We start from the raw sequence: 19,137 nt of genomic DNA, 5'->3' as shown, positions 1-19,137 counted from the left end.
TAACCTCTCGAGATAACGACGCCCACCCAGTTTTTTCAAAACCGACTACTCGCGGTTGAATAAAGACCGTTATTCAGTGTATTCTTGTTCGTATTAAAAAAGCTCAGTTTTGTAGGTATTTAGTTAAATATAATCTGTACTTTTGGCTGACCATGCCAGAATAACGATTTCGCACTGTTTGCTATGTTTAAACGTTCGCGGAACACTCCGGTAGAACTCTTCCGTCGTGCTTCGGAGAACGTTTGCACACACCAATCAGGGTATAATTCTCATATTCGTTTAAATTTAATGAATTGGAATTAAGTCTTCAGTTTCACTTTATAAGTCTGCACTTTGCCTACTGTCCGCACGAGTCTCTATTTTCTCACTTTTAAAAGTCGATAGACAATAAACTTGAAAAGACGCACTAGAAATATTCTTTTACGGACAGTTTTTTCAGTGATAGCCCGTATAATATAACAAGCCATACAATTACATTTTCTATGCTACTTGCATCAAACAAATGATGTCTTAGAAGACGCATTTAATTTTTTCAAAACTTCATTGCTCGTTCGTCAACAATCAGCAGCTGTTTGTGTACAATTGTATTTCTTAACGCATTATTTACTTCTACGCCTAGTTTGCTTGGCATGGATTGATTACATGGAAATAAATTCAATGGATTTTTAGTTATAGTTACGTTTTATCACAGAGAGGCAGAAGTAATGGTATACTTATGAGTGCATTCACTAATGCGGGACTCAGGCGCGGCTCTGGCATAACTTCCAGCAACTGGCGATACAGCCATGCAATCTTAAATTTATATTGACATTTATATTGACGCTCTTGGCAACCGCCTAGTTAGCCCACATAGACGGGCTGCCCCTGGCTGGACTTATTGTCATGGATTCGATGTGCTATTCTGTCACTCTTACATTTGCAGTGACCTTTTCTAATTTATAATGAAACGTATATTCTGTTTTAACTTTATATATAATGTACACCTGGTAATAGATACTGGATGGCACGTACACATTTATTGATAGGATGCCACGTATTTGAGTACTACTGTGTTTTTAAAAAAATATTCAATATTATTTTATTTGAAACATTGGCGACAGTTGGTCAAATTATTGCTTACCTTTATGAAAACGTGTTCTCGTCATTTTGCGAAAGTAATAAATGCTGACTATGGTTCATTCATCAATAATGGTCTCACTTGTCTTCACTGACGATCAAATTCAGCTTACTGTTTTCGCATACAAGCTGCTTATTTTATGTCCTTTAATAAACCTATGGTATATGATATTTTATTGACGTCTTCGTTTGTAGCTTTGTTAGATGTTAGTGATTATTTGTTGAAATTGACGAGTCGATGTTTGGAAGTTATTTCTCAACCCGAGTAATTATCCATTTTCCACGGACCATACTTCATAATATGCATTATGTACGAGGCTTTATGACAACATGGAGTAGTTTCGTAAAACAGACCTCCTTAAATTATTAAGAGGGGGGTTTCTCTAGATATTTTAGGTGTGTGTGTTTAGTAATTTGAGATAGTAATAATTCTTCCTGTTAGGTGTTTGGATCGTGTTTTGTATTGCATTGCTTGAAATACTCACATTCATCTCGAAAATGCTTACTAATAGGTCATACAAATGTGGAACAAGAGAAAAGCCATGCAAGTGTGCAACTAGAGTTTCGTGATGTGCGTTCATTGTGTGATTAGAACAACATCAGTGTACTATTTGAAAATTTAAGAACCTTTCAGTTGTCAACGACTGTTGTCTTGAGGTCATTGGCGATATGGGAAACATGAACTATCAAGCCACGTTCACGTAGATGTTCGATTCGCTTGGTATAAGACCATTGCGCGTGGCAATATCATAAAAAAGTCATGTTATACATTAAGAAGACAAATCCTCTTATTCTTTAATATATAAATTGTTGTTTGTAGATATACATATTTGCTACAAACGAAATGTATTACTCTTGTGTACAAATTTATTTTCTAAACATAATCATCTTAAATTTAATGCCATTACAGAATCTGCTTTTGAGAAAATCCAAGTCATCGCTTCAGATGAATATCACTCGATGAAATATATCCGTTATGCACTCTATCCAAGCAAATTATAGTTTTATGTTATGCTCAAACTTATTGACTAACAAGCTGTACTGTGTTAGTCTGTATAACAGATTAAAGTAGCAGTACTGAATCCCATGCAATGTCCGCGATTTACCAATTATGTTTTGCTGTGTTTTCTGATTATTCACACACCAAATGTAACGAGCAAGATAATTTTCCTTTAGAATTAAAAGTAAAATAACACATCAAGAAACAAAAGTTATTAGTGCCTTATAATTATTCTTGGCATTTGTACTGTACATCACGTAACTATTATCATTTTGGGCATTTGTACTGTCCATCACGTAGCTATACTTATTTTTAGCATGTATACTGTACATCACGTGGCTGTCCTGAATATTGCCTCAAGGGAATTTTGACGCGATAACAACAGTAGTTGAAGATGGTTTCGTTAGTTTTGATTTTTGCTTTCTCTGCTCAATTTGCCTCAGCCTTCCTATCCTGCCGCTTCATCAAACTGGTGTTATATCACCGTCTCTCTAAGTCGTTCAAGCCTTCGTTTCATGCTCAGTATTTCTTGATTCCGCCTTCTTTGAAACAGCTGTTGTTTTCTGACTCTGTCTCCGCATCTTTATATCACTTGATTCTAGCACTTTTTTTCATTATTCTGTCTCTTTCAATTATACAATGATTGCTACAATGTTTATTGTCCTCTCATATTTTCAAGCACATCTGGTCCCTTTATCATTGATATAGTTCAATATATATTTGCTAGCAATGTATGAATGTTGATTCATATTTTTCATATTTCAATTCTTGTATTCAAATTACGTAAATTTTAGCGATATTTCTGTGTTACAATGTTTCTTTTAGTTATTGATAGTTTTGTCGGTGAAGAAAATCTTCTGATTTTGATGCACTTATATATTTTAATATATACATCAGTGAGCTAACATTTGATACACTTATATATTTCAGTATATACATCAGTGTATATTCTATTATATCCATTAATGAGGTAACATTTGATATATAATGTGATGTACTTTTCACATCAACTGTGGACTGGTTGAACGGATTTTGTACATTGTCCTTACGCATTTATATATGTAGTTTTTCTAATTGTTGGTACACTGCTATTTGTCGTCTATACAGTACTGACATTACTAGCATAATTGTACATCTCATCTATCTATTATTTATTCTTTCAATCTTACTTGCATACTTTTGTTGATGACACTCCCAACAGGTGATTTTGATAACTTGACAATATGGCCTTCCTTCGACAGGCATATCTGCTATATCTCGTCTGCAACTAGAATGTGTTTTAGAAAGAAAGTTTTAATATTCATCGATTTAGCAATTAAAGGTGTCATTCAGTTACTTGCTTGCCATTCATCGATTTAGCAATTAAAGGTGTCATTCAGTTACTTGCTTGCAGCATCTTCCACTCAAACCTATTTCTACCTATTATCAACTAGATGTGTCCTATAGCACAATTTAGCAATTAAAGGTGTCATTCATTTACTTACTTGCAGCATCTTCCACTCAAACCTATTTCTACCTATTATCAACTAGATGTGTCCTATAGCACAATTTAGCAATTAAAGGTGTCATTCATTTACTTACTTGCAGCATTTTCCACTCAAACCTATTTCTACCTATTATCAACTAGATGTGTCCTATAGCACAATTTAGCAATTAAAGGTGTCATTCGGTTACTTGTTTGCAGCATCTTCCACTCAAACCTATTTCTACCTATTATCAACTAGATGTGTCCTATAGCACAAGTTAGCAGTTAAAGGTGCCATTCAGTTACTTGCTTGCAGCATCTTCCACTGAAACCTATTTCTACCATTTATCAACTAAATGTGTCCTATAGCACAATTTAGCAATTAAAGGTGTCATCGGTTACTTGTTTGCAGCATCTTCCACTAAAACCTATTTCTACCATTTATCCACTAGATGTGTCCTATAGCACAATTTAGCAATTAAAGGTGTCATTCAGTTACTTGCTTGCAACATCTTCCACTCAAACCTATTTCTAACATTTATCAACTGAATGTGTCATATAGTACAATTTAGCAATTAAAGGTGTCATTCAGTTACGTGCTTGTAGTACCTTCCACTCAAACCTATTTCTACCATTTATCAACTGGATGTGTCCTATAGCACAATTTAGCAATTAAAGAAGTCATTCAGTTACTTGCTTGCAGTATCTTCCACTCAAACCTATTTCTACCATTTATCAACTGGATGTGTCCTATAGCACAATTTAGTAATTAAAAATGTCATTCAGTTACTTGCTTGCAGTATCTTCCATTCAAACATATTTCTAACATTTATCAACTAAATGTGTCCAGTAGCATGTTTTAACTGCTGCATTTTGTAATTGTAGTAAATTTAATTATAATTAGTTAGTTACTTTGAGTGATTATAGTAGCATTAGCTAGTAACATTTAGTATTTACGTTTCTACAAATTAAAATAATTATCATGCCGAAAAACGGGGTATTAATCAACCTGATCATGGAACGTGTGGAATCAAACATATCATATTAAAAATAGTCAATCTAACGGGCTAGCTGAAAGTAACTCGCTCATTACTTCTAATGCATGTCCCTAATGACATCAGAGGAAGGAACACAAAAAAAAAATGTAACAATTAGAGCTATAAAATGTTTGTTGAGAAAAGTTGACTTAAAGAATGAAGAAGCAATCAGTCTTATTTCATGTGTGTGTGTGTGTGTGTGTGTGTGTGTGTGTTTAAAAGATAAATCTTTGAAAGGTTGACATAAAATTAAATTTAGAAATTAATTATTGATGTAGTAATGCAGCCGTTAATTGGAGGAAAACGAACGAAGTCCATGCAAATCGACGGTTTTGCCTTAATTTATATAATAAACAGTTATATATATATATATATATATATATATATATATATATATATATATATATATATATATATATATATATATATATATATATATACTGAGAGAGAGAATACAAGCATAACAAATTAAAAAATGCATGGTCAGAAAATATTGTACATAGAAAAGCATAATGAGTTCAATACAGATTTTGCAAACGCACCCCTCTCTAAAATTTAACAAATTTGACACTCCCCAAAAGAAATATCTCGAATGAAGGAATAAGATATAGTACAAATATCTCTAATGAGAGAATCACATGTAAAACAAATATCTCTGATAAAAAGATCACGCATAGTACAAATATCTCTAATGAGAGAGTACAAATTCTTTAATATGACAGAGTACAAAAATCTCCAAGATAGTACAAATATCTCTGTTAAGAGGGTACACATATCTCTAATAAGAGAGTACAAATATCTCTAATGAAGGAATCATATGTAGTTTTATTACTATTACTCTTCTTTGCCATTCAATTAATTCACGAAAAACTATTATTCCCATCAAATGTGTATTGTCTTACAAGATAGTGTCATTATTGCTAAATATTTTAGTTTATCACTGTCCCATCTTTAGGTGAGCATATTGAGATATTGATTCCTTGAACTTAAACAAAAATGACTATAAAATAATATTTTGGGCGCGTTGAACGAATTATGGAACATTTTATGAATCTTTCAAGCAAAAATATAAGCTGCAATGCATGACTATGTATTGTCATGAATGTTGATTTAAAGGAAAATAAACTCTTATTTTCAGTTATGGATTGTATGATTTATTTTAGCAAATAGAAGTACAGGACAAAATTCTATTAAAATCTGCTGATCAGTTTGTATGATATGACCGATCTATCAACATTATGAGTTATGAGATTCGCCTCGGATGGATATAATTGCGACGTCATTGAGTCACATCCGGTCTATCGCCAATTTATTGCTAAATTGATTGCTTGCATGCAACTGTGTTTGTTCTGGAAGTATTGAAAAAAGCACAAAGAACGAATATGATAAACTAAACAGCACATAATGAGCATGAATTCGAATAATGGAGATATGCGAAGCACCAATTTTTAAAACTCAAAGTATTGCTACCCACTCAGTAAACCTACCGCTTTTCACTACGCAATTTAACTATTACAGATCGGTGACGTGTAACTGACAATCGAATCATGATGTTTTGAGATGATGCTAAGAAGAATTCGTTCAAGCAAATTGTATCCAAATTATTTCCAAACTTACTGAAATCAACCAAAACTTTGAGTCCCTTTCAACCAAATGACAACCTGTAGCATAACCGGAAATGACTTGGCAATGTCACGGTACGGGTTATTATTATTTTCACAGTTGAATAGCCTACATATATGGCGAAATCTAATACGTCAGAAAAGTCATCGATTGCGCAGAATAAAGCAATAATGTATCCCTTACATAAATATTAATAATCAAAACTTTTTGAAAGGATTTTTACACTTATCACAAGAAAAAAAACATGGTTTGTTAAAAGCAGATTCAAGTTTTCATTACTTTTAATTATTATTATATGTATGAAAAAAATACTGTCAAGAAGATTTCAAGCCAAGCACATCCTGTTAGTAAACGCATATAAATATTTAATGAAGTTTTTAGGGAAATGCATGTGTGCATGTATATATAAAAATGCACACATGCATGTAGGCCGGCGGGTGGGCTAACGCTGCTGTTAACATATATCTATACCCAAGATGTGTATGATTTGTTGATGAACGACCGTTTATTGTGAAGTTAGGTAGATTATGATTTGCAGATATATATGTATAGATTGAGCAGACTGCATAGTTTTGTATGTCTCTTTAATATCTGGTGGGAGATGTATGACGTTTTATAGCTTTTAGAGACGCTGTCCATCTGTATTTTTATCTTAACGAACCAATTATTAGGCTGACATATCCCTTGCAATTCATTAACTCGACTAGCATCTTTAATTTTTCCCTGTAATATCGATAAGTTCAAAATGTTTAATGTGTTTCTACATTTTTGTTTTAAAAACTGGACAAATGTTTTTTATATCGGAACTCATACGAATAATTAATTTAAGGGCCATTGCAGAAGACAAAGCTGCATTTTATGATAATTGTCTTGTCTATTGTGTAACGCTAGAGATAACTAAGTTACACAACGCGTACAAGGAAAAGATGCTGAAAAATTCGACAATTTTACCGCTACTGTAATTACTAACCTTCAAAACAACGCTTGTTTGCAAGACAGATCTCCATTGTCTGCTTTTGCAGATAAACCGAACGAAAAAGATACAACAACCCGAGCTCAATGGTGCCACCGACCAAAGTTTCAGAAAATATAATTGAAGGATAATAACGAATTATAGATACATAGAAGAACTTTGCTAAAGAGAGCAAATTGAAGAATCTTGGAAGAAAGTTAGAAAGATATTAAATACTTTACTATATCAAGTACAAATTGGAAAATAAGAACCAAGATGACGAATGTCAGGAAGAAATAGGAAACAAGCTGTGGAATACAGGATATGAAGAGGAAAATACAGATAGTTTTAAAGGAGGAATCGACAAATCTTAACTAGTTAAAACATGTTGACAAATTGCATAACATGAACTCCATATGTATGTAATTTGCAAGCAAGAGAAATCAAAGCATACATATATTATTCACGGTGTGTTAAAGGGACAATATAAAACCGCCTTCCTATCCGCTTTCGTTTTGAAAATTGCTCTCCTATTTGAACTGCCAACTGCATGTGTTGAGTTTTTCTTTAATTATATTTCTCTTGAAGCAAGCGTATACTATCCTACTCGTCATCCATCTGCACTTTCTTGAAATAACTGAACAGTTGGATTGTGTTGCTGTCACAGAGTAATACTACACTTCAATATTTCTCATGAGATTATACTTTTTGTATTCCTTTCTTCCGTTGTTCCTTGCTTCTGACTTCATCATTAAATACTCTCAAATAGCCTTATTTCTCAGATAACATTTGTTGGTGCTCTGCAGGAATAAATGAATCCACCTATCCAACAAAAGAGTTCAGAGCCTCGACAAATTTATTTAATGATTGTTTCATGACTGAAAAATAAATATATTTTTACAAGTTCTCTTCAACTGCACTAAAAATGAAACTTCTAAAAGACAGCATTACAATTTAAATGTACTGAAGCAAAATCCTAATTGCAGAGAAACGAAATAAATAAAACACTCTACATGTCATGTTCTGGCACTAAGTTAATACTTTTACCTTCTTACTTTCCTTTCATAATCCTAGAATATGCTCATGAAGCAAATCGAGTACTTTGATATGTTGGGTTTTTGTGCGTTTGGTTTTCGATGGCGACCGTCAGTAACAAAATGACAAAAAAAAATTCAGTACTTGTCTTCAAACGACTTCGTGACATGCGAATGAATCCAATATACATCATGGAAAAAAATTTTTTGTAATGTCTTTGATATGACACACAATACGAGAATTTCCGATTTCACGTAATTCATTTATACAAGATGAATAAATGTGAATCGCTCGAGCAAAATGCCGTATACCCGTGAATGAGAAAGCTCACATAAAACAGATTGTTTTAAAATTCCTCACAACTGTCTGAAAAGACTTCTATTCTACACCCCAGAACAGCGTAAGGCGTAAGATCAATATAATATTTGCCTTGACTGTAATTTAAAATAAGTAAACAATTGTTAACATTGTATTATATCCGTGATCTGGGTGAGTCTAAAGTCTATACCTAGTTATTTTCACGTGTATATTATTTACTGTATGACGATGATAACGAATATCTATTTTATTTATTTTGTTGCAGATCATGATATCGATGACCTTGAGATGCAGGTTGTCCGGTACAAGCCGGAGGGGCTGGATATTCTGTGCAAAAATACCAAGTTCACACGTAAAGAACTACAAATTATGTATAGAGGCTTCAAGCAGGTCAGTCGATATGTTAAACTGTATACAAATGTCTCATGATATAACTGTATACAAATGTCACATGCTAGAACTGTATAAAATTTGTCACATGCTAGAACTGTATACAAATGTCACATGATATAACTGTATAAAATTTGTCACCTGCTAGAACTGTAGACAAATGTCACATGCTAGAACTGTAGACAAATGTCACATGATATAACTATACAAATGTCACGTGCTAGAACTGTAGACAAATGTCACATGATATAACTATACAAATGTCACGTGCTAGAACTGTAGACAAATGTCACATGATAGAACTATATACAAAATGTCACATGCTAGAACTGTATCCAACTGTCACATGCTAGAACTGTATACAAATGTCACATGCTAGGACTGTATTAAAATGTCACATGATAGAACTGTATACAAATGTCACATGCTAGAACTGTATACAAATGTCACATGCTAGAACTGTGTCCAAATGTCACATGCTAGAACTGTATACAAATGTCACATGAAAGTACTGTACACAAATGTCACATACTAGAACTGTATGCAAATGACACATGCTAGAACTGTCACATTGTAGTAGATAGTACAAGTTAAGAAAATAATATTTAGATAACATTAATTGTCTCTGTACTAAAAGATCAAGTGCGTCGAAGAACCGGAACATTGTCGTTCAACATTTGCATTTTCAAAAATGATACACTTAAGATCCTACATGTGGTGTTTGTATAATCAATGCTATTGTGAAAATGACTTCTCTTGATTGGAGATAATTGAATGTTGAACGTTTTAAAAGTCGGTCATAATCAATTCTGGTTGATTATATAGCCTGTTTAGGAAGAAAGTAGGACAATGTACAATTTAGAAGATGCATTTCAGTCCGTTATTTTATGGCTCTCCGATATAAATAAAAAAGACTAAAGCGTGTTGCTTTAGAGAAAGCGATTTACTATTAGATATGTATACCCAGCTGAAGCGAGAGATAATTAAGCTGCATTCTTGCAATAAGGCAGATTGATAATACAAATGCATTTGCAAATATGCTCGTGGACGTTTCGACTTTCATTGTCATTGTAACGAATTCAGAGAGCAATTCCCGTAGGATGTTTTTCGCTTCAAGTACATCTGCAATGCGATTCCTAATGATAATAATCACTCCCTGCTGGATGTTCTAAATTGTATATGCCCACGTATAAAAGTTGGAGTTTCTATCGATAAAAGTCGTGTTTTGCCTCCAGCAGCATTCTGTGGTTTCAATACTATAGAAATTGATCGCGACTGGTTCTTAGAATCAATATATTATCTCCAACCGCTGCTGCAGCAATACCAGATTTCTTGCCACAACAGAGCAATATGCAGAAATGTGGCTTTGAAGTTACTTTATTTACTACTACACTTTCAACCCAAAGTACGTAAACTTAAAGACAACTGGAGAAACAAAGAAAAAGAAACAAAACCCACAAATATGTGATAGCGTTTATGAGTTTCACTAAGATGAGTAACTGTACGATGGGTGGTTACAGTGATACATACGTGCGAGTCGAAATACATCTCGTGCTGTCTCGCTGTGTAGTGATCGAATGGGTAATTAAAATTGCATCTAACTTAGGCAGATGTAAATATTCAAATATAAAGCAAGGCTCTATTGATTGACAATAAAGTTACAATGGATATTTCTTGATTACCCATAAAACTTGAATAAATTTTGGAGTTCTTGTTTACTTTTCTTTCTGGGCATGAACAGAAGTAAATTTATTCTCTGGAAAGCAATTAAGCTTAATTGTGATGCAATGTTTAAAAGCTAATAAATACTTGTCTTGCCCACGTAGACATAATATGCAATATTTGGGGCTGGTAAATACTTGTCTTGCACATGTAGATATAATTTCACATAAAATATTACAACTTCAGCACCTGAATGTGGATTTGTATAATCGCTTTCTTGTTCTTTCATTGGCTGTTAAGTGAACTTGTCTTAAAATTATATATTTCCAGAGGACTGACTGCGAACTCAGTCTTGGGCTAACTCCTGTATAATTTCTGCAGAGCTGTTTAAGGTTTCGTTGGGATTTCTTTTAAATACGATAAAATTTGATAAAGAAGTTTTTATAGGATTACCACACGTTTTACTCAGTAGATTTATGAGCGCAAGAACAACCCGTAATTAAGTAACTTTCAGACATGCGTCGTTAGCTTTGTTGACCAGCATTTTCACTAAACAAATTCACCCCAAAATAACACCTGGTCACAATGAGGATACAAGGTAATAGCCTTTATTAGCTAGTCTTTGTGTGTGAAATGCCAGTTGTCATATATTAAGGTACTGTAGACGATAACCCAGAATTAAATAAAAATGAAAATTGAAAATTAAAACTTGAAGTTGAAAATTTTTAAATGCTGACATAGCCGTTTGTTTTTAATCTTTGAATTGAAACATAATTTGGACTTAGAGATATGTCCTATTAAGTCCCTTAATAGGTACATGAGTTTCCTGTCTATGCGTAGAGCTTAATGTAGATAATAGGTACATGAGTTTACCTGTCTATGAATTCGGCTTAATGTAGATAATAGGTACATGAGTTTACCTGTCTTTCATTAGGGCTTAATGTAAAAAATAGGTACATGAGTTTTCCTGTCTATGCATAGGGGTCATTGTAGAAAATAGGTACTTGAGTTTTGCTATCATTACGGCTTAATGTAGAGAATAGGTACATCATTTTTCCTGTCTATGAATAGAGCTTAATGAAGATAATAGGTACATGAGTTTACCTGTCTTTCATTAGGGTTTAATGTAGTTAATAGGTACATGAGTTTTCCTGTCAATGAATAGGGCTTAATGCATAAAATAGGTACATTCGTTTTGTATCATCAGGGCTTAATATAGACAATAGGTATATGAGTTTCCTGTCTATGAATAGGGCTTAATGTAGAGAATAGGTACATGAGTTTTCCTCTCTATGAATAAGGCTTAATGTAGAGAATAGGTACATGAATTTTCCTGTCTATGCATAAGGCTTAATGTAGAGAATAGGTACATAAGTTTTCCTGTCTGTGAATAGGGCTTAATGTAGAGAATAGGTACATGAGTTTTCCTCTCTATGAATAAGGCTTAATGTAGAGAATAGGTACATGAGTTTTCCTGTCTATAAATAGGGCTTAATGTAGAGAATAGGTACGTGAGTTTTCCTATCAATCATTAGGGCTTAATGTAGAGAACAGGTAAACGAGTTTTCCTGCCTATGCATAGCGCTCAATGTAGAGAATGGGTACATAAGTTTTCCTGTCTATCAATGTGGCTTAATGTATAAAATAGGTTCATGACTTTTCCTTCCTGTCTATACATAGGGCTGTATGTAGAGAATAGGTATATGAAATTTGCTGTCTGTCAATAGGGCTTAATATAGATGATAGGTACACGAATTTTCCTGTCTCTCAATACGGTTTAATACTGAGAATAAGCAAACTAGTAGTACCGTCCATCCATGGGACTTGATGTAGAGAATACGCATATTAGTTTTCCTTATCGAATGTTCTTTTATGAACTTTTAAATTGCTGCTATTTTTTAACTTCAAATTACCTTTCATATTTGTCCCATTCTCTAATTACCTGGACCAAATTAGTGTGATATATACATACATGCTACGCATGGTTTGGTATAGACGATAGACTAATGACAAGAAAAGGAGCTAGGGTAGACCAGGTCAAAATGAAATTAAGGTATGGCAAAAACACATGGTATGGGAAATGAGTTTTCAGCTTGGTAATAGAGTTCTGGCTCTCATGCCCATACCTCAAAATCCTCTTCAGGCTGAATATTATGGCCATTATGAAGTTAGAGAAAGTGATTTACATTAAATACTCCTTGGAATGTATTTATATTTGTTTAACCTATCTTCGGAATTCTGAAATATTGAATAATCTGAACTAGAAACTTTAACATCTGCAACCACGAGAAAAGGGTGAACTTGCATAACTATTATTTGAATATGATCACTTGTTTCCAGCTGTTCCGACACGAAAAAATACAATTTACCATGACGCTGAAGTTTTAGATTCCATACGTGTGAAACAGCATTCATACAGGATGAATCTTCTCAAACAGGAATGTTAAAAAAATTAAAAAATTCAGTGTTTGCTGATGATTTCATAGAACCAAGGAAAAGTAACCCGAGTTCACCATGTCATTCTTCTGCCGAAGCCAGATAATCCTTTCCACATGAGCACTGACTATAGAAAAATTAACAGTGTGACCAAACCATGTTAATTTTCTTTGCCAAGAATAGATAACTACATGACAAAATTAAATATGTAAAATATGTCACCAACGTTGACCTTCTGAAAGGACTATCGCAAATTCCGCTAACTGAAAGGGCAATGGAAATTTCGGCATTCTTAACTCCAGATGGCTTTTATTAATAGAAAACGATGCCGTTTTAGATGAAAGATTCACCTTGTACTTTTTAACATTTAATGAACATAATTACATCTGGTCTAGATAATTGTCACGCTTACATCGATGACGTCATCATCTATAACGAGACATGGAAGATCACTCAGAAAAAGTGAGTTTGGCCTCGCTTACATTACTTTTCTAGAAAGTATTGTGGCACACGGACAAGTTAAACCTTTAGAAGTTAAGGCAAATGCTGTAGCTGAATTCCCTGCACCATCAGTAAATAAAATAGCAGATGTGATTTTTTTGTATGGCTGGATACTATTGGATATTTTTCTCCCATTTTTCCAATATTTGCTGACCTCTGACCAATTTGTAGAGGGAGAAAATCAAATTGCATTGATCTTAAAAATGTCAGGAGGCTTTTGATAAATTCAAGACCATACTTAAGAGTACACCAGTTCTTTCAGCTCCAAATTTCAGTCAATTATTTAAAAGTTGATGTAAATGATGTTGGGTTGGTGAAGTATTGATTCAAGAAGACAAAAAAAATGATTTAAAAATTATCTTGATGTGAGCTATTTTTCTAAAAAATATTAAATAAATACCAGAAAAATTGTTCAACACTCGAGAAGAAATGTTTGGCTTTGATATTGAGTCAGCAACAATTTGAAGTGTATATTCGTTCAGTGATCACAACCGCCATATTTTCATTAGCAAGATCAAAAATAAAAATCAGCGATTATTAAGTTTGAATTTGATTTGCATGAATACAATTTTGACCTCAGTCGCATCAAGACTAAGATAATCTAATTGCAGATGCACTTTCACGTGTATATATTATACTGTTTCATAGATATTGTATGTAATTTATAAGAATTCAGTTTATGTCATTTTAATCACATTTATATTTGATTAATATTAGAAAGAAAACTTTATTTTATAAATCGTTCTTTTCTTTTGAGCGGAGGAGTTATGTATATTTAATATGTATTATCTGTTTGCTTTTTCTAACGATTATATGTAATATACATTTGTATTTTGTACTTAACCTTGTCCAAGATCAAGTTCAATGTGTACCTGACCAGGGACATTTATTGTACAAACAACAGAATATATAGCTAATATTTTCCTTGTGATTGTGTATTAAGTATTCAGATCATTAATAATATAAATTTGTTTACCTGAATTTTAGTTAAAAGATAGAGTCTTGATTCTGACCATAGAAACTTCTACATTGGAAGTTCCCGTTACGTTACAGAGTACTTTCCAAAAATGATAATTGCGACTTTGGTCAAGAAGAGGGGTATATAATCTTATTTATCTAAGACCTAATAATTCTTGCCTTAACTTTTTGAAATATAATCAGTCTTATTGTTGCGTTAAGTTTTTCTTTTGGGTGGAATTATTTATCCAAATTATTATTCACTAAAAATACAAAGTGCTCATCAATAATATTATTTGGTTGGAACGTCAATATGACATTAGAATGAATTCAGGAAAGAACATTTTGGATTATACTATTGTGAAACATCACAAGACTCTAAGCATATCGCCACACTGCCGGCAACGGGTACATTAGCATATTCGAGACTACAGGCAGCACGTCAATACATCCAGTATTAGAACTTATTTTGAGTACCACTGGAAGTATGTTGAAATCATGCATCTGGACTTGCGATAGAGCTTTTAGGACCATTTGGAATTTGATTAATAATACTGTAAGTTCTTTTTCAAATTTTCACTTTGCATTTTAGGGAAATAACTTTATTGAAATTTCCAAAATTTGTTGGGTTTTGCTGATTTCTGTAACTTAGTTTATGACCATAGAGTCCTAGCAATATAAGACAAGAGTACAAAAATAAACACGGTGAAATGACAAACAAAACTTTGTTGAAAATAATCCCCAAAAAATTACCGTAGGACTTGGTTTTGATATTTCGAATAATGAGAATACGCTTATCAGAATCGGAGCGTTAAGTATCTAGAATGGGTGTGCGCAGGGGTGAAGTCATATATGTGCTTTGTACTGGAGGCAGTTAGCAAAATGTAACATAGAGAACATATTTTGTGTTTGATTCCCAAATGAACTAGTTAGCCTGATTGACATGAACCAGATGGAAGAGAATTACAAGTCTTGAAAGTACTAAGGAAAACGCTAGTTTTTTAGTGGCATCAGTTGAAAGAAAATTGTGAATGAAGCAAATGCATCTTAGCTCCAGATATGCAGCCTTGGATATGTGATGATCTGCTGGTGTAATGAGAGAGTACTGTCAAGCGTAAGACCTAGATTTCGTAGTGACTGAATTTAATGTTGTTGTTGCTGTTACTTCTTGTTTGAGGTAAATGATAGTAATGAGGAAATATTTATGTAGTGATCAGAATGACGTAAGATTTTAATTTAGAAGAGATACAGTTGGGACAGAAACAATTTTGTTAGATTATTTGCATGTATATAAAGTTATAAACAAGGTGGACGTTTTTAAATCGTTAGGGTGAAGCGTTGGTTTCTTCAACAAGGGATTTACAGTGGTAATTAGTAAAAATGACGGGAATTCACTGGATGACAGAACTATATTAATTTACAACCGATTGTGAATGCAATATTGAATATAAGCACTCGAGCAACAGTGATGTTAGAATCACATCGAACTCACATGATTCAGGATTGTGCGTGAGAAATCCGTTGAGACAGGTTCAAATGCTGTTAAAGATTGCATTTGAAATTCTGTATCACAACTATATGGTGACGATGAATCGATTGAAATTATGTTGATCTCTAATAGTTTATACTCTGTCAAGGAAGGAATTTGCAAACAGATTTTGGAAGGTCGGCAGGAGAGAAGATCTTTGGAAGTAGTGTAAATTGTTCCTTGACATTAGCTTGTTAGTAATATCGAAGATCTCTTTGCAGCTAGAACTTTCAGTGGTCTTAGCACTAAAGTTGTTCGATTTCGCTGTATGAACTATGCTTGTGCCATTCTTCTTTACATCTTCATATGTGTTTTTATGACTTGTTAGACCGCATTAAATCCAACGCCTCGCAGTCTTACGACATTTTCTTTCAATGGCGCGATGCTGGAAGCTAACACTGCTATACCATGGAGGACAGTTCTAATGAACACTTTGCTCTTGGTTCCTGGGTCATGTTTGTCAAGCAATGAACGTAATCACGTATCACGTTGTTCATATTTGAGACGGAACAAAGATATTAGGTGTGCTTGGATGACATGCGGTAATTGGGTACTATGTATCATACAGAGGTCTCTCTTAGTAGCAATACAAGATGGGGGATTAGAGATTGATACGCCAAGATGGCAGATGACGCACATTCATGGGAAACCAGTGAAAACTGTACAAAATTATTATCAGCTGTGTGTAAAAATCCAATCTTCTGATACCTTTATGAAACACAGGAAATAGGCGTTTGACACGTAGTCTCTTAATACGATTTTGAGCAGTATTGCCTCTAAAATCCATCAACATCGTCAAGGTTTATAAGGTACCGTTCTAAGGCACGTCATATGTACAACAGTATATCCGGTAATTATAAACATACTTTATTCTTCCCACTGTTTCTCCACGTCATAAGCAAGAAAGAAAGAAATGTAAACAACATGCCTTCAAAGAGTTGTAGTAACCGGTTATTATTCAGAGAGAGGCATTCATATTTAATACGGTATAGTTGGTATCTCACAGTCGTTAAATTTCTATCAAATATCGTATAACATGTATGTCATACACGTTGCTCTGTACTATTTTTACCAGTCCAGCTCTTCCATTTAAAGTGAGTGTAGTAATCGGTTATTACTCTCGAGAGAAGTATTTAATACCTTAAAGCAGGTATGTCATAACTTGTACATGTCTATTAAATAGCACATAACGGATATGTCATACACGTTGTTATATGATGTTTATACTCGTCTAGCTCTTCCATTTTAAGTAAGCGCGTAAAGATTCGTACGATTTATCGCTGCTTTTTGTTTTCTTCCATAACCCGTAAAATAATCTCTCCTTTTCCTGCGCTTTTGTCAAATAGTTAAAGAATACCAATTATTAATTTAGACATTTATACCTTATTGTGATGTGCATTTGACTTAAACAGTCATAAAAGATGTTGTTTTTGTTGTTGTTGTAGGGTTAACGCTATTTTTCAGCACACGATAGGCTATACATGGCGGCCAGTATTAATGGTGGAGGAAGAACCCGGGAAAACCCCCGGAAAGAACCACCGACCCACGAGAAGCTACTGGCAAGCTTTCTCACATACCCACATTGGCTGAATCCGAGACTCGAACCCACGCAGACAGAGGTGAGATGGCAGTGATCCGTAACGGAGAGCGCTTTAGACCACTCGGCCACTCGGGGCCCCTTCATAAAAGATGCACATTGCAAAAAAACATTATTCCAAAGAAACACAACGTTGCCTACAGTGAAAATGGCAGTTACGATTTTTGTTCACTTATATGAAGAGAACACTTACGAAGACCGCTCCCGTGGCCTAGTGGTTAGAGAGTCCGCCTTGGATGTGGGAGGTCGATGGTTCGAACCCCGGCCGAGTCATACCAAACACTTTAAAATATGGTACTAACAGCTGCTTCGCTTGGCGCTCAGCATTAAGAGGTCATTGTTAGGACTGGTCGGCATCATGTCAGGATAATGTGACTGGGTGGGACATCATGATACATGTCTGCGTCATGATGCCCCAGTGCTAGACATCACTATAAACTGTCATACTGCAGACATCGTAGCCCTATGACTGAAAAATTGTTAGAGCTACGTTAAAAATCTAAATCACACACACACACACACACACACACACACACACACACACACACACACACACTTACGAAGCTTGAACAATAAAACTGAACATGTATGAAAGTGTTAAAACTTGCACGACAAAACCGAAATCTATGAACGCAGTATAACTTGCACGACAATAATATGTATGAACGTGGTATAACTTGCACGACAATAACGAATATGTATGAACACGGTGTAACTTGCGACAATACTGAATATGTATGAATGCGGTGTAACTTAGACGTGTGTGTGTGTGTGTGTGTGTGTGAGAGAGAGAGAGAGAGAGAGAGAGAGAGAGATTTGGATTTTTAAGGTAGCTGTAAAACAAAATCCAGTCATATCGCTACAATGTCTGCCATGTGGCAGTTTATAGTGATGTCTAGCACTGGGGCATCATGCAAGATTAACGAGAAAGAATTGTTAAAAGGCTGCAGACTCTGTTAAATTGTTTCAAGTTCATGTTATTGTTAGCCTAATTAAATTTAGCATCGCAAGATACTTCAATATCATATTCAGGCAGCAGTGTTCTTAATTTGAAGGAAATATGAACATAGATTTAACAAAATCTAGAGTCATTTTATCCGTTAGATGCCAGTATGATTTACAGTGGTAATTAGTAAAAATGGCAGCTGTTTACATCCACACTACTCGATTCCACTGATTCTGTCAGAATTTCATGTCTCAAAACAATTATCCACATTTATTAACTGAATCGTCGTCATCAAGTTGTAAAGCGTAATTATCAAAATATTTGATAGCCTGCATGTGAATAAATCTTTGTGAATGTAATATATTATCTTATCAAACATATTTATAATATCAAGGTTATGGTAATATCATTTCTATTATTAGGAGATATTTTATATGTAAGAGAAGTTGCTGACTTTATTAATTAGCAAAGTCTGGATTGCACTTTTTAAGTTAAAAGAAATTATTGTGTAATGGTCTTTTCCTGTACGAAAGACATTGGGCTTCCATTTTCTGCTCTGAAGTAAATAACCTAC

The 19,137-nt window shown here is 34.0% G+C and overlaps 1 protein-coding gene across 1 annotated transcript in view; it reads left to right on the top strand.

Annotated features, from left to right (window-relative positions):
- The window catches only part of LOC149771855 (Kv channel-interacting protein 4-like), a 69,757-nt gene that overhangs the window by 18,555 nt on the left and 32,065 nt on the right, over positions 1–19,137 (top strand). The window contains exon 2 of the mRNA XM_089948132.1: positions 8,812–8,936. Coding sequence (XP_089804258.1) covers positions 8,812–8,936 — 125 coding nt within the window. The remainder of the gene's footprint in view (positions 1–8,811; positions 8,937–19,137) is intronic.

Source organism: Sinohyriopsis cumingii, unplaced genomic scaffold, assembly GCF_028554795.1.
Source record: "Sinohyriopsis cumingii isolate HCF-2022 unplaced genomic scaffold, ASM2855479v2 utg001628l, whole genome shotgun sequence".
NCBI classification, from domain to species: Eukaryota; Metazoa; Mollusca; class Bivalvia; order Unionida; family Unionidae; genus Sinohyriopsis; species Sinohyriopsis cumingii.
This window is presented reverse-complemented; position numbering and strand designations above follow the sequence as displayed.